This window comes from Mustelus asterias, chromosome 9 (assembly GCF_964213995.1).
Source record: "Mustelus asterias chromosome 9, sMusAst1.hap1.1, whole genome shotgun sequence".
Lineage (NCBI taxonomy): Eukaryota > Metazoa > Chordata > Chondrichthyes > Carcharhiniformes > Triakidae > Mustelus > Mustelus asterias.
This window is the reverse complement of record NC_135809.1, coordinates 15,913,249-15,930,992: the sequence shown is the minus strand read 5'-3', so window position 1 is coordinate 15,930,992 and position 17,744 is coordinate 15,913,249. Positions and strand designations below refer to the sequence as shown.

General features: G+C 44.9%; 1 protein-coding gene across 4 annotated transcripts in view; it reads left to right on the top strand.

The window, feature by feature from the left end:
• tmem117 (transmembrane protein 117) overlaps positions 1-17,744 on the top strand; it is a 319,128-nt gene that overhangs the window by 193,987 nt on the left and 107,397 nt on the right. For all 4 annotated transcript variants that reach the window (XM_078219733.1, XM_078219734.1, XM_078219736.1 and 1 more), the window contains exon 5: positions 6,500-6,597. In XM_078219733.1, the coding sequence (XP_078075859.1) occupies positions 6,500-6,597 (98 nt within the window). The remainder of the gene's footprint in view (positions 1-6,499; positions 6,598-17,744) is intronic.

The window sequence follows — 17,744 nt, the reverse complement described above, 5'->3', positions numbered from 1 at the left end:
CCCTATAGTTATGCCCCCTTGTAATAGCTCCATCCACCCGAGGAAACAGTCTTTGAACGTTCACTCGATCTATCCCCTTCATCATTTTATAAACCTCTATTAAGTCTCCCCTCAATCTCCTCCGCTCCAGAGAGAACAGCCCCAGCTCCCTCAACCTTTCCTCATAAGACCGACACTCCAAACCAGGCAGCATCCTGGTAAATCTCCTCTGCACTCTTTCCAGCGCTTCCACATCCTTCTTATAGTGAGGTGACCAGAACTGCACGCAATATTCCAAATGTGGTCTCACCAAGGTCCTGTACAGTTGCAGCATAACCCCACGGCTCTTAAACTCCAACCCCCTGTTAATAAAAGCTAACACACTATAGGCCTTCTTCACAGCTCTATCCACTTGAGTGGCAACCTTTAGAGATCTGTGGATATGGACCCCAAGATCTTTCTGTTCCTCCACAGTCTTCAGAACCCTACCTTTGACCCTGTAATCCACATTTAAATTTGTCCTACCAAAATGAATCACCTCACATTTATCAGGGTTAAACTCCATTTGCCATTTTTCAGCCCAGCTTTGCATCCTATCTATGTCTCTTTGCAGCCTACAACAGCCCTCCACCTCATCCACTACTCCACCAATCTTGGTGTCATCAGCAAATTTACTCAGAAAATTTAGTTTCTGGGAATAGGGCGGGGGGGGTGGGGCGGGCCTGGGTGAGATGCTCTGTCAGTGAGTCGGTGCAGATTTGATGGGCCGAATGGCCTCTTGCACTGCAGGGATTTTATGATTCAATGTAGGGGCAGCTGGTGGGCTGCTCCAAAGGCAGCAGGGGGCTGCTGGCCTCTGTAGAGTTAATAAATTGTGTTCCTGACACAGCCTGTAGTGTGCATTACCATATTAGTTATTTTGTAGAGGCTCATTTGTATGCCACAGTGTCGTGCAGAGATTCATATGCACATACCTGGGTGAGACTTGGAACTAAATGTCCCTAAAAATTATTTCCTTCAATCCTGACTGAATTTTGATGAAGATGAGTTACTGTCATCTTGAAAAGCAGCAGACAGTCCTATCCCTGGGGGATTCTGGGGCACATTCTCACAAACACAAGTTTAGTCCGGCGTCAAGCGGAGATCGCAGATAAATATGGTCCATTGCCACAAATTGAACAACAAATGATGTGACAATGTTTCTGAATGTAACAGTTTACATTTGGGCTCAGCTCCTGAAACCCTCTGTTTTAAAAATAAAACACCTGTTAAAGAGGTGCCAATGTTTGATGTAAGGCCAATGGGACCAGCTACTCTGGCCGAGACCTTGCACCACATTTGCTGCGGGTGCAAATAGCGATGTGGTCGCAAAATCTCCCGAGAAGCCAAAAGCGAGATTCTTGCTGGCGGAATCTCCCGGCGTGATTGTTCGAGCCCCCCCACCATTGGCGTAACTCGGTTCACGCCCAGGAAGGTCGAGAGCCGTATTTAAATACATTTCCAGATCATCAGCAGGCTTCTTGGCGATATTATCCCCCCACATTTGGATTTCACTCATGTCGATGAGATTTGCGACAGCTCTGGAGCAACATGAACCAGGCGCAGAGAACCCGCCGGGTGTGTGCAGGTAAGAAGAGCTCCTGGATGGAGAAGGACAGGCCTGGGCAGTTCTCTGGCCCTGCCCCCTGGCACTGCCAAAAGCAAAATACCGTGGATGCTGGAAATCTGAAATAAGAAGCAGAAACCGCTGGAAATATTCAGCCAAGGCAGCATCGATGGAGAGAAGCAGAGTGAATGTTTCGGGTCATGACTTTCATCAGAAGAAAAAAATTAGTTCAGAAGAATAAAACTATTCCCTTGAAATTGAGGGAGCTACGTTGTGTACATATAGTGGTGCAGTGGTTAGCACTGCTGCCTCACAGCGCCAGGGACTGGGTTCGATTCCCGGCTTGGGTCACTGTCTGTGTGGAGTTTGCATGTTTTCCCCATGACTGCGTGGGTTTCCTCCGGATGCTCCTGTTTCCTTCCACACTCCAAAGATGTGCGGGTTAGGTGGATTGGCCATGCTAAATTGCCCGTTAGTGTCAGGGGGACTAGCTAGGGTAAATGTATGGGCCTGAGTGAGATTGTGATCAGTGCAGACTCGATGGGTCGAATGGCCTCCTTCTGCACTGTAGGGATTCTGAATTCTATTCTTCTATGGGATGCTGTCTGACCTTCTGAGTGTTTCCAGCATTTTCTATTTCTTTCTGTTGCACATGGGGAGTTATTACATGGTGGGTTTGTGTGCGTGTTAACGTGAGAGGGACAGGCAGTGGTGGTGCTAAGCATTTCACAGAGTTATAAAAATGGAGAAAGCTTTCAGGTCGGTGCAGAAATCAGCGACCGCCCAATGCATTGGCCAGGAGCCTCCAAGTCGCTTTCTGCTCTGGGCAATGTTAATGTTTACTCAATGGGCTGCATTTACAAAATGGACTATTTGTTGATGAGACGCAATAGCTGACCAGCAGGGCAGACCAGTTGAGGGTGGGGAGGAGGTGAGTCAGTGGGTGGAATAGCAAGAATGGGTGGGCACTGGGCTGTAATATATTACTACTTGTGGGACGTGGAAGCTTGAATGCATATATCTGCAATTTGCCTGAAACAGTTGCCTGAAACTCTTCCTCATCATACTTTTAAGGTTTAAAGTTTATTTATTAGTGTCACAAGTAGGCTTACATTAACACTGCAATGAAGTTACTGTGAAAATCCCCTAGTTGCCACACTGTTTGGGTACACTGTGGGAGAATTTAGCATGGTCAATGCACCTAACCAGCATGACTTTTGGACTGTGGGAGGAAACCGGAGCACCCGGAGGAAACCCACGCAGACACGGGGCGAACGTGCAGACTTTGCACAGACAGTGACCCGAGCCGGGAATTGAACCAGGGTTGCTGGCGCTGAGAGGCAGCAGTGCTAACCACTGTGCCACCGTGCCGCCATGGGCCTGAGCCTCTTCCTCCCTCTTTCTCTCTTCTCTCTCTCTCTCCTGCCTTAAAGTACACCGATGGGTCTGTTTTGAGATTTATGGAATTGCAAAGCAGTACAGTAAGTACCACCAATGGCTTCCCTGTTTGGGGTTAGATTGCAGCACTAACTATACGTACACAACGCAGCTCCCTCAATTTCAAGAGAATAATTTTATTCTTCTGAACTAATTTTTTTCTTTTGAATTTTCTTCATTCCATCTAAATCTCTGCCCCTTGGGGATTCTGTGTGCTTCTAATGATTACACCATTCCCTCGCTGGGATAAATAATCTTCTCTGACTATCGAGCCTTAACCATAATGTCATGCCATGTTCAGTGAAAATCTGATGAGAACAAATGTTGACCTCAGTTACCCCCTATCCTCAAGTGAAGGCTAATGATTTTCCCGCATAAATGCCTGATGTAAATAATATCTTGTGAGTATTGTCAGACTAATAATCCTGGTTAGGTATTAATTGTTAAATATTAAATTCTAAATAGAATTGGACATTTCAAACAATTCAGATTTAAACACGATTAAACCCCAGTTTCTCCGATTTCACATAGAATCATAGATTCCCTACTCCCAGAAGGAGGCCATTCGGCCCATCGAGCCTGCACCGATAACAATCCCACCCAGGCCCTATCCCCGTAACCCCACATATTTACCCCGCCAATCCCCCTGGACACTAGGGTCAATTTAACATGACCAATCAACCTAACCCGCACACCTTTGGAGTGTGGGAGGAATCCGGAACACCCGGAGGAAAGCCACGCAGACACGGGGAGAACATACAAACTCCGCACAGTCACCCAAGTTGGGAATTGAACTCGGGGTCCCTGGTGCTGTGAGGCAACAGTGCTAACCACGGTGGATCGTTGCGTTCTATTAAATGGTTAACTATTAAATGGTTTTATAGTATTAATCTTGTATCTGATGTAACTGTGATCTGGAGCAGTTCTGCGGGTTTATTGCTGGTTCCAACTTCTCTAATTTTCCCAAGAAGCCCCAGAGATGTGGAGCAGTTGGTTTTATTTTTAAATAAAAGGTAATTATCCTTTCCAGTTACAGAATTCCGCCTGAAGTAGTTGTCCCTCTCTGAGGCGTTCTGCGTGGCTGTAACCTACCTGACACTGATCTGACAGTGCTGTCGACAAGTAAAAGCTCCGAGCAGTCTGGGGACACAACAACCAGCTGCCTGACACCCAGGAGCCTGTTCCTAGCTGGCAACTGCCATCTCATCAGAGAGGTTGCTGCTTCTGAATGTCAGTCCAATATTGCAAGTTCTCATTAAAGGTTTGTCGTGGGGTGACATTGCATAAACCTCCAGCTCCGGAATTTGAAAATTGTCCCTGTTTTCTTCTTGCAACAAGCAATTTTTACTCGTCTATTTGTGGAACATGCTATTAGAAAATGCAGCGGAAGTAACGATTTCAGCAGCACTGAATTAAATGGGTTTTGTAATACATGTTTTAATTTGCTGTGAAGGAAGTGTTGTTGTTACTGCTGCTGTTGTCAAAATGACCCCGTTTGACAGTGTAAACCAGCATTGCTGATGCTACGTGCATTGGTTTACCTGACAGGGTAAGGTCATTGTTCTAAGCAAACTAATTCTTTTTACGGTCATCAGATAAATAGCACGATATATTTCACAAAATACATACGTGGGTGTCAGGGGTAAAAAAACTACTTTTTATTTGTTTGGTACATTGTTGGAGCTTTTTTCAGAGATCATGTATTATGCTGGCTTTCTGTATATCAATGCAGTGGCTGTGAGAATAGTTCAGAGGCTGCAAATTCTGCAGTGAGTAACTCACCTCCTGACTCTCCAAAGCCTCTCCACCATCTACAAGGTACAAGTGGGTATTGTGATGAAATGCTCTCCACTTGCCTGGATGGGTACAGCTCCAAAAACACTCAAGGAGCTTGACTCCATCCAAAGTAGCCCGCTTCATAAAATCATAAAATCCCTACAGTGCAGAAGGAGGCCATTCAGCCCATCGAGTCTGCACCGACCACAGTCCCATCCAGGCCCTATCCCCATAACCCCATTCATTTACCCTAGCTAGTTCCCTCTGACATTAAGGGACAATTTAGCATGGCCAACCAACCTAACCCGCACATCTTTGGACTGTGGGAGGAAACCGGAGCACCCGGAGGAAACCCACGCAGACATGTGGAGAATTTGCAAACTCCACCCAAGCGGGGAATTGAACCCGGGTCCCTGGCACTGAGGTAGCAGTGCTAACCACTGTGCCGCTTGATTGGCATCCCATCCCCTACCTTCAACATTCACTCCCTCCACCACCGACACGCAGTAGTAGCCATATGTACCATCTACAAGATGCACTGCAGCAACTCACCAAGACTTTGACAGTACCTTTTAAAACTGGATCTCTATCATCTCAAGGACAAGGGCAGCAGATTCATGGGGACATCACCATCTGCAAGTCCCCCTCCAAGCCACCTACCAACCTGACTTGAAACTATGTCGCCGTTCCTTCACTGTCTCTGGGTCAAAATCCTGTGACCCCTTTTCCTAACAGCACTGTGGCTGCACCTACAAGACATGAACTGCAGTTGGTCAGGAAGGTGGCTCAACACCACCAGCCTAAGGGCAATTAGTGGTGGGGAATAAATTCTGGCCAAGCCAGCAACACTGACATCCTGTGAAAGTACTTGTTAAAAAGTTGTAAGTTGCCCTGTGCTCTGGAGCATATTCTTTTACCACTCGAATTTAGAGGGATTCGAGGATACCTGATTGAAACATGTTAAAATTCTAACAGGGTTGGACAAACTAGATGCAGGAAGGATGTTTTCTCTGGCTGGGGAATCTAGAAGCGGGGGACACAGTCTCAGGATATGAGTTAGATCATTTAGGACTGAGATGAGGAAAGATTTCTTCACTCAAAGGGTAGTGAACCTGTGGAATTCTCTGCCACAGAAGGCTGTGAAGGTCAAGTCACTGGGTGTATTCAAGAAAGAGGTAGATAATCTCTTAGATTTTAATGGCAGCAAGGGGTATGGGAAGAAAGCAGGAAATGGCGTTGAGATAGAAAGATCAACCATGATCATATTGAATGGCGGAGCAGACTCGAATGGCCGACTCATGCTCCTCCTTTCTGTGTTTCTATACCCTATATGATGTCTTAAATTTTAATTGGTATTTAAATATTGGCCTATTCATAAGAATGGGGAACTTTCAGCTCACAAAGAAAGTGAAAACGATTAGGAATGCTGTAACACTGCAAAAGATCACAGTATGGTTTAACATTTTATTATGCATTTTTATCATAGTCTCAGGTGCTCTTGCACACCACGTTTCCCACAGAATGAGCTGTCTACTTGCTTCATGAAGGCCACATATTGAAATGCCAAAGCTTTTAACACTGTTAATAACATTTCTTGACTAAGTGGAAAAATGCACACAGGACAAAAAAAGGAAAAAAAAATGGAACAAATAATCCTCTGAGCAATGATGTAACACTTGCTTCCATTTTATTTCAATGAAGGTTACAGATATGATGCTTCAAGATAATTTGTATCCTGATTGGGGAAGGACTGCTCGAGCTTTCTGGAGAAAAGGATATAACAGGGTTGTTTTGTTCTGGTAAGACTGAACCTGCATGTTTATCCAATCTGTTTATTTACAATCGCTATATCTCTGTTTCACCAGGGAGTCAAAGTTTATTTATTATTGTCACAAGTAGGCTTACATTAACACTGCAATGAAGTTACTGTGAAAATCCTCTAGTCGCCACACTCTGGTGCCTGTTGGGGTACACTGAGGGAGAATTTAGCACGGCGAATGCACCTAACCTGCATATGTTTGGACTTTGGGAGGAAACCAGAGCACCCGGAGGAAACCCACGCCGTCACGGGGAGAACATGCAGACTCCACACAGACAAAGTTAAAGTTTATTTATTGTGTCACTGATGCGCGTTATCAAACACGAGGCTAGATGCTCGGGAAATAAAGGCTTTTATTTCCTGTAATGAAGCAGCCAATAATTATATACACGATCCCAGACTGAGGGGTCCCAGCCAGAGCAGGGACTTTTATACCTCTCCCAGGAGGCGGAGCCCGACTGGGATGTACCACAACATTACAGTACAAAGGTGTAACAACCCCACCCTAACCCCAACAGCAACAAGTAGCACAACCCAACAGTAACATATGTACATCCTTGTAGTACTGGCCAGATCCTGGCTCAGTACTATCCAGTGGGAACCAACGATGGTTCACCACAGTCACAAGTAAGCTTTCATTAACACTGCAATGAAGTTACTGTGAAAATCCCCTAGTCGCCACACTCCGGCGCTTGTTCAGTTGATAAGCCCCCGTGACCTGACCTGATATTATGTATCCCAGGGTGTTGAAAGACGTTGTGATAGAGGTAGTGGATGTATTGTTTAATTTTATTCATTTATTAGTGTCACAAGTAGGCTTACATTATCACAGCAATGAAGTTACTGTGAAAATCCCCTAGTCACCACGCTCCAGCACCTATTTGGGTACACTGAGGGAGAATGTGCATGGCCAATGCACCCTAACCAGCACGTCTTTCAGACTGTGGGAGGAAACCGGAGCACCCGGAGGAAACCCACACAGACATGGGGGGAACATGCAGACTCGCATGGAAAGTGACCCAAGCCGGGAATCGAACCCGGGTTCCTGGCGCTGTGAGGCAGCAGTGCTAACCACTGCGCCGCCCACCGGGGTGATCATCTTCCAAAATTTTATAGATTCTGGAATGGCTTCTGTAGTTTTGAAGGTAGCAAACGTCACCCCATTGTTTAAGAAGGGGGAGAGAGAGAGAGAAAACAGGGAACTACAGACCTGTTAGCCTTACATCAGTAGTAGGGAAAATGCTGGATTCTGTTATATAGGATGTGATAAATGGACAGTTGGATAATCATAATCTGATTGGGCATAGTGAGCATGGATTTATGAATGGGAAATCATGTTTGATGAACTTGTTGGAGTTTTTTGAGGATCTTACCAACAACAATGACAAAGGAGAGTCGATGGACATAGCACAAATGGATTTCCAGAAGGCTTTTAATAAAGTCCTCCATTGGAGGCTGATTAGCAAAATAAATGAACATGGGACAGGAGGCAACATATTGTCATGGATTGAGGATTGGCCAACAAGCAGAAAACAGAGTCGGAATAAATGGATCATTCTCACATTGGCAGGCTGTGACAAGTGGGGTACTGCAAGAAACAGTACCTGGGCTCCAGCTGTTCACCATATGTATCAATGATTTGGATGTGGGGACCAAATGTAATATTTCCAAGTTTGCGGACGATGCAAAGCTAGGCAGGAATGTGTGTTGTGAGGAAGATGCAAAGCGGCTACAGGAGGATTTTGACAGGCTCTGTGAGTGGGCATGAACATGGCAGATAGAATACAATGTGAAAAAATGTGAGGTAATCTAGTTTGTTGGAAGGAACAAATGTGCAGGGAATTTCCTTAATGGTAAGAAATTAGAAAGTGTGGATGTACAAAGGGTCCTTGTCCATAAGTCACTGAAGGCTAACATGCAAGCTAATACGAAGGCTAATGGAATGTTCGCTTTTATTGCAAGAGGATTTGGGTACAGGAGTAGTGAGGTCTTGCTTCAATTGTATAGGAGGTTGGATAGACTGCACCTGGAGTACCGTGTGCAGTTTTGGCTCCCTTACCTCAGAAAGGATATTACTGCCATAGAGGGAATGCAACAAAGGTTCACCAGACTTGTTCCGGGGATGTTGGGACTATCTTCTAAAGAGAGATTGGGCAAACTGGGCCTCTGGAGCTTTGAGAGGTCATAGAACATAGAACAGTACAGCACAGAACAGGCCCTTCGGCCCACGATGTTGTGCCGAACTTTATCTGAAACCAAGGTCAAGCTATCCTACTCCCTATCATCCTGGTGTGCTCCATGTGCCTATCCAATAACCGCTTAAATGTTCCTAAAGTGTCTGACTCCACTATCACTGCAGGCAGTCCATTCCACACCCCAACCACTCTCTGTGTAAAGAACCTACCTCTGATATCCTTCCTATATCTCCCACCACGAACCCTATAGTTATGCCCCCTTGTAATAGCTCCATCCACCCGAGGAAATAGTCTTTGAATGTTCACTCTATCTATCCCCTTCATCATTTTATAAACCTCTATTAAGTCTCCCCTCAGCCTCCTGCGCTCCAGAGAGAACAGCCCTAGCTCCCTCAACCTTTCCTTATAAGACCTACCCTCCAAACCAGGCAGCATCCTGGTAAATCTCCTCTGCACTCTTTCCAGCGCTTCCACATCCTTCTTATAGTGAGGTGACCAGAACTGCACACAATATTCCAAATGTGGTCTCACCAAGGTCCTGTACAGTTGCAGCATAACCCCACGGCTCTTAAACTCCAACCCCCTATTAATAAAAGCTAACACACTATGGGCCTTCTTCACAGCTCTGTCCACTTGAGTGGCAACCTTTAGAGATCTGTGGATATGGACCCCAAGATCTCTCTGTTCCTCCACAGTCTTCAGAACCCTACCTTTGACCCTGTAATCCACATTTAAATTAGTCCTACCAAAATGAATCACCTCACATTTATCAGGGTTAAACTCCATTTGCCATTTTTCAGCCCAGCTTTGCATCCTATCTATGTCTCTTTGCAGCCTACAACAGCCCTCCACCTCATCCACTACTCCACCAATCTTGGTGTCATCAGCAAATTTACTGATCCACCCTTCAGCCCCCTCCTCTAAGTCATTAATAAAAATCACAAAGAGCAGAGGACCAAGCACTGATCCCTGTGCCACTCCGCTAGCAACCTGCCTCCAATCCGAAAATTTTCCATCCACCACCACCCTCTGTCTTCGATCTGAGAGCCAGTTACCTATCCAATCGGCCAACTTTCCCTCTATCCCACACCTCCTTACTTTCATCATAAGCCGACCATGGGGGACCTTATCAAACGCCTTACTAAAATCCATGTATATGACATCAACTGCCCTGCCCTCATCAACACACTTAGTTACCTCCTCAAAAAATTCTATCAAATTTGTGAGGCACGACTTGCCCTTCACGAATCCGTGCTGACTATCCCGGATTAATCCGCATCTTTCTAAATGGTCGTAAATCTCATCCCTAAGGACCTTTTCCATCAATTTACCAACCACCGAAGTAAGACTAACCAGTCTATAATTACCAGGGTCATTTCTATTCCCTTTCTCAAACAGAGGAACCACATTCGCCATTCTCCAGTCCTCTGGCACTATCCCCATGGACAGCGAGGACCCAAAGATCAAAGCCAAAGACTCTGCAATCTCATCCCTTGCCTCCCAAAGAATCCTAGGATACATTTCATCAGGCCCAGGGGACTTATCGACCTTCAGTTTATTCAAAACTGCCAGGACATCCTCCCTCCGAACATCTATTTCCTCCAGCCTATAAGCCTGTAACACCTTCTCTTCCTCAAAAACATGGCCCCTCTCCTTGGTGAACACTGAAGAAAAGTATTCATTCATCACCTCGCCTATCTCTACTGACTCCACACACAAGTTCCCACTACTGTCCTTGACCGGCCCTAACCTCACCCTGGTCATTCTTTTATTCCTCACATAAGAATAAAAAGCCTTGGGGTTTTCCTTGATCCAACCCGCCAAGGACTTCTCATGTCCCCTCCTAGCTCTAGTGATATCATTGAAATCTACAAAATGCTAAAAGGAGTAGACAGGGTAAGATTTAGATATGACTTTTCCTGCAATTGGGAAGTCGAGCACCAGGGGACACAATTTCAAAATAAGAGGGATGCCACTTAGGACCGAGATGAGGAGAAATTTCTTTACACAGAGGGTTGTGAATCTTTGGAATTCTCTGCCCCAGAGGGCAGTGGAAACTCAGTCATTGAGTATGTTTAAGATGGAAAGTGATAGATTTCTGATGAACATAAAGGGTTATGGGGATAGTGGGTGGAAAAGGCATTGAAACGTCCAATCAGCCATGACCATATTGAATGGTGGAGCAGGCTCAGGGGGCTGAATGGCCTACTCCTATGTTCCTAACATGAAGATGGTCTGATGATCCAAATTGAGGGTTTTTAGTGTTGTTCTTTCTTAACATTTATTGCTCTGTTGATGTTCCAACATCAGTGCGATTATAATTACAAATAGAAATTACATTAATTTGTTTCATGGAATAATTTGTTGTCTCAATATTACAAGTCCTAAATGATTATGCAGAGATAGATTCCTCACACTCTTTATACCACAACATTATTTGTTTATACAGAGGATTTACAGTCATGGAAACTAAGCTTGACACATTGATTTGCTGATTCATATTGTAGTCCAGGAAAAAGAATTTGATCTTAACTATGGACTCAAATTAAATTTGATTCTATTTGATCTTGTTGAATTGATCTCAACCACACAGATTTACATTGCAGAAAATTCGGTAAGTTTGGCTATTCGGAATATTTGATCTTTTAACTTCAAAAGACGAGCAATAAAAGCCAAAGTTGATGTGAGAAATTAATCATTAGTTAGAAACATACAAAGTGGCAAAGATTAGTGTGGAAACTAGAGGATTGGGAAATCTTTAAAGGTCAACAGAAAGCCACGAAATAAGCTATAAAGAGATGTAAAGTGGATTATGAGAGTAAACTAGCCTAGAATATAAAAACAGATAGGAAAAGTTTCTACAAATACATAAAATGAAAAGGAGTGGCTAAATTAAACATTGGTTCTTTAGAGGATGAGAAGGGGGATGTAATAACTGGAAATGAGGAAATGGCTGAGGCATTGAACAGGTATTTTGTGTCGGTCTTCACAGTGGAAGACACAAATAACATGACAAAAATTGATGACAGGAAGGCTATGGCAGGTGAGGACCTAGAAACTATCATTATCACGAAGGAGGTAGTGTTGGGCAAGCTAATGGGGCTAAAGGTAGACAATTCTCCTGACCCTGATGGAATGCATCCCAGGGTACTAAAAGAGATGGCAGGGGAAATAGCAAATGCACTAGTGATAATTTACCAAAATTTGCTGGACTCTGGGGTGGTTCCCGCAGATTAGAAAACAGTAAATGTGACATCACAGTTTAAAAAAGGAGGTAGACAAAAAGCAGGTAACTATGGGCCGGTTAGCTTAACTTCTGTAGTAGGGAAAATGTTTGAATCTATCATCAAGGAAGAAATAGCGAGACATCTGGATATCAGTTGTCCCACTGGGAAGACGCAGCACGGGTTCATGAAGGGCAGGCCATGTTTGACGAATTTGGTGGAATTCTTTGTCCACTGCACATGTAATGTTCTCAATGGGGAACCTGTGGATGTGGTGTATCTGGATTTCCAGAAAGCATTTGACAAGGTGCCGCACCAAAGGCTGCTGCATAAGATAAAGGTGCACAGTGTTACGGGTAATGTATTAGCATGGATGGAGGATTGGATAACTAACAGGAAAGCAAAGAGTGGGAGTAAATGGGTGTTTTTCTGGTTGGCGATCAGTGACTAGTGGTGTGCCTCAGGGATCAGTGTTGGGACCACAATTGTTTACGATTTATATAGATAATTTGCAGTTGGGGACCAAGTGCAGTGTGTCAAAATTCGCAGATGACACTAAGATGAGTGGCAGAGCAAAATGTGCAGAGGACGCTGAACGTCTGCAAAGAGATATAAGTAGTTTGTGAGTGGGCAAGGGTCCGGCAGATGGAGTACAATATTGGTAAATGTGAGGTCAGTCATTTTGGTAGGAATAACAGCAAAATGGACTATATTATTTAAATGGCAAAAAATTGCAGCTGTGCAGAGGGACCTGGCTGTCCTTGTGCATGAAACACAAAAAGTTGGTTTGCAGGTGCAGCAGGTAATTACGAAGGCAAATGGAATTTTGTCCTTTATCGCTAGAGGGATGGAGTTTAAAAACAGCGAGGTTATGTTGCAGCTGTATAAGGTGCTGGTGAGACCACACCTGGAGTTCTGTGTACAGTTTTGGTCTCCTTACTTGAGAAAGGAAACACTGGCACTGGATGGGGTACAGAGGAGATTCACTAGGTTGATTCCGGAGTTGAGAGGGTTGGCTTATGAGGAGAGACTGAATAGACTGGGGCTATACTCATTGGAATTCAGAAGAATGAGGGGAGATCTTATCGAAACATATAAGATCATGAAGGGAATAGATAAGATAGAAGCAGGGAAGTTGTTTCCACTGGCAGGTGAAAATAGAACTAGGGGGCATGGCCTCAAAATAAGGGGCAGCACGTTTAGGACTGAGTTGAGGAGGAACTTCTTCACCCAAAGGGTTGTGAATCTGTGGAATTCCCTGCCCATTGAAGCAGACGAGGCTACCTCATTGAATGATTTTAAGGCAAGGATAGATACATTTTTGAACAGTAAAGGAATTAAGGGTTATGGTGAGCGGGCGGGTAAGTGGAGCTGAGTCCACGAAAAGATCAGCCATGATCTTATTGAATGGCGGAGCAGGCTCGAGGGGCCAGATGGCCTATTCCTGCTCATATGTTCTTATGTCCTTCAGCTGGAGATGTTGGTCTATGTTGCAACTGTTCTGGGTGGAAAGTTAAAAATGGAGAGTTGGGAGGGAAACCAATATTTAGCTGTGAATTCCCATGTCTGAACATCCTCAGTTGCTTATTTGGAAATGCAGCAGTAAGTCTCACAACACCAATTAGGTCAGAAGGAATACAGCGGTAGTAAGTTTCAAGAGAGTAAGACCAGGCTGGAGGGCCTCTACTTTAATGCCAGGAGTAATAAAGGTAAAAAGTTAGGGGCGAGGATTGACATGTGTAATTATGATATAATAGCCATCACAGAGATGTGGTTGAGTGAGGGGCAGGATTGGCAACTCAACGTCCTGGAATATAGAATCTTCAGGTGAGACAGAAGAGGGGGTAAAAGAGGCGGAGGCATTGCATTATTAGTTAAGGAAGCAGCTGCTGCACTAAGGAGAGATAATATCTTGGAGGGGGCATCAAATGAAGCTTTGTGGGTAGAGCTTTGGAATAAAAAAGGGACAGCTGCGTTGCTAGGTATTTATTATAGACCTCCAGATAGTTGGCAGGAAATTGAAGAGCAAATATGTGCACAATTCACAGAGGGGTGTAAAAATAATAAGAGGGTAATTATATTGGGTGATTTCAGTTTTCCCAACATTAATTGGGATAGCCATCATGTAAAGGACTTGGATGGAGTAGAGTTCTTAAAATGTATACAGGAAAATGTCGGTCAATATGTAGAGGATCCAACAGGGGAGAGAGCTGTGCTGGACCTAATTCTGGGGAATGAAGTCAGACAGGTGGTTGATGTGTCGGTGGGGGAGTATTTTGGTGATAGCGATCACAACATGGACAAAGAAATTGACAAGTTGCAGAAAAAGGTTTTGGATTGGGGGAGAGTAGATTTTAACAAAATTAGATAAGATCTGGCCAAGGTAGACTGGAATGAGTTACTTGTGGGGAAATCTACAAAAAAGCAGTTTGGGGGCAGGGAGGGGGGGTGCGTGGTTCAAAGTTGAAATGGGGAGGGTACAGGCCCAACATGTTCCCCCCTAGGGTAATAGGATGGTGTAACAAACCCAGAGAACCATGGAGGACCAGAGACATTCAGGATACAATGAGAAGGAAAAGAGAGGCTTTTAACAAGTATAAGGGGAGTAAGTCTGTGGAGGCATTAGTGGAGTACAGAAAGTTCAGGATGGAGCTTAAGAAATCAATTAGAAGAGGAAAGAGGGGATATGAGAAAGCTCTGGCTGGTAAAAGTAGGGAAAATCCTAAGATATTCTGTAAGTATATCAATGGGAAGAGGATAACCCAGGGAAAGAGTAGGGCCCAAGGGGGAAATCTGTGGGTGGGGGCAGAGGACATTGGTAGGGTGTTAAACAAATATTTCACATCTGTCTTCACCCATGAGAATGAGGAGGTAGTTACGGAACTTGGGAGACGAGATTGTGAGACACTAGAGAAAATTATCATAGGGAGTGATAAGGTATTGATGGGCTTAAAAGTGGACAAAACTCCAGGTCCGGATGAATTGTGTCCCAGGCTGTTATGGGAGGCAAGGAAGGAAATTGCAGGGGCTCTGACCCAAATTTTTAATTCCTCCCTGGCCACCGGGGAGGTGCCAGAGGACTGGAGAACACCTAATGTGGTCCCACTACTCAAGAATGGTTGCAGAGACAAGCCAGGGAACTACAGACCAGTGAGCCTCACATCTGTGATTGGGAAACTACTGAAGGAGAGAATCTATCTCCATTTGGAGAGGCAAGGTTTGATCAGGGATAGTCAGCGTGGTTTTGTCAGAGGGAGGTCACGTCTAACAAATTTGATTGAATTTTTTGAGCATGTAACCAAGTTTGTGGATGAGGGTAGCGCGGTTGATGTAGTTTACATGCATTTCAGCAAAGCCTTTGACAAAGTCGCACATGGGAGACTTATTAAGAAGGTTAATGCACGTGGGATACAGGGTGATCTGACAAGCTGGATTCGTAATTGACAGAGGATGGTGACAGACGGCTGTTTTAGTGACTGGAGGCCAGTGACCAGTGGCGTACCACAGGGATCTGTGCTGGGCCTCCTTTTGTTCGTCATTTATATAAATGACATAGATGACTGTGGGGGGTAGGATCAGTAAGTTTGCCGATGACACAAAGATTGGTCAGGTGGTTAACAGTGAGGTTGAGTGCCTTGGATTACAGAAAGATATAGACGAGATGGTCAAATGGGTGGATGAGTGGCAGATAGAATTTAACCCTGAAAAGTGTGAGGTGATGCACTTTTGGAAGGAGTAATTTGACAAGGAAGTATACTATGAAAGGTCTGACACTGGAAAGTTCCGAAGAACAAAGGTCGCTTTGTTCTGTTTGTCCATAGATCTTTGAAGACACAAAGACAGGTGAATAGGGTGGTGGAAAAGGCATATGGCACACTTGCCTTTATCAATCGGGGTATAGATTACAAAGGCAGAGAGGTCATGATGAAGTTGGATAGAACTTTGGTGAGGCCACAGCTGGAGTACTGTGTGCAGTTCTAGTTGGCACATTATAGGAAGGACGTGAATGAACTGGAGGGGGTGCAGAGGGGATTTGCGAGGATGCTGCCTGGCATGGAACATTTAAGATATAAAGAGAGGTTGGATAGGTTTGGGTTGTTTTTTCTGGAGCAGAGAAGACTGAGGGGCGGTCTGATTGAGGTGTTCAAGATTATGACGGGCATGGACAGGGTGGATAGGGAGCAGCTGTTCCCCTTAGTTGAAGGGTCAGTTACGAGGGGATACAAGTTAAAAGTGAGGGATGGGAGGTTTAGGGGGGATTTGAGAAAAATCTTTTTGCCCAGAGGGTGGTGGAGGCGGGATGCCTCACATCCTTTAAAAAGTACCTGGATGAGTACTTGGCACGTCATAACATTCAGGGCTATGGGCCAAGTGCTGGCAAGTGGGATTAGGTGGACAGGTCAGGGCATTTCATGTGTCAGTGCAGACTTGATGGGCTGAAGGGCCGCTTTTACACTCTAGTATTCTGTGAACAACAGGTTAAAGTCTAACAGATTTATTTGGAAGTGCTCTTCCTTCATCAGGTGAGTGGTATTGCCAAATGTTGCTCATATTTTGAAATGAGCAATATCCAGTTGTCAGGGCTCCTGTGTGCAGTATTAGGTCATTTGCCAAATGATAGAATGGTTACAGCACAGAAGGAGGCCATTCAGCCCGTCACACCTGTGCCAGCTCTGAGAGCAACTCATCCAGTCCCATCTCATCCTTTCTAGCCCTGTAAATGTTTCCTCTTCAAAGATTAAAGTTTATTTATTAGTGTCACAAGTAAGGCTTACATTAACGCTGCAATGAAGTTACTGTGAAATTCCCCTAGTCGCCACACTCTGGTACACTGAGGGAGAATTCAGCATGGCCAATGCACCTAACCAGCACGTCTTTCGGACTGTGGGAGGAAACCGGAGCACCCAGAGGGAACCCACGCAGACACGGGGAGAACATGCAGACTCCACACAGACAGTGACCCAAGCCAGGAATCAAACCTGGGTCCCTGGCGCTGTGAGACAACAGTGCTAACCACTGAGCCACCATACCGCCCCACTGTGCCATAATGATCCAATTCTTTTTTGAGGTCCTTGATTGAATATGTCCTCCACAATGTCAGTCAGTTGATTTCCGATCCTGACTGCTCACTGCATAAAAAGATTTTCGCTTATGTTGCCATTGCTTCTTTTGCCAATCACCTTATATCAGCATCACCTCCTCCTTGATCCTTCCACCAATGTTTAAGTTTAAAGTTAAAGTTTATTTATTAGTGTCACAAGTAGGCTTACATTAACACTGCAATGAAGTTACTGTGAAAATCCCCTAGTCTCCACACTCCGGTGGCTTTTCGGGTCAATGCACCAAACCAGCACATCTTTCGAACTGTGGGAGGAAACCGGAGCACCCGGAGGAAACCCACGCAGATACAGGAGAGAACGTTCAGACTCTGCACAGACAGTGACCCAAGCCGGGAATCGAACGTGGGCCGCTGGCGCTGTGAGGCAGCAATGCTAACCAGTGTCACAGTGGGAACAGTTTTTCCCGATCTACTCTGTCCCCACCCCAGATGATTATGGACACTTCTTAATTTTCTCTTCTCCAAGGGGAACAGTAATTGAGGTTTAATGTTAATATGGAGTGTTGTTTGATACTACCTTACCTGGTCCCAGCCTTGTTATTAAGAAAGATGCAAAACCACTCAGTTGTGGAATATCTCCCCTCGTGTT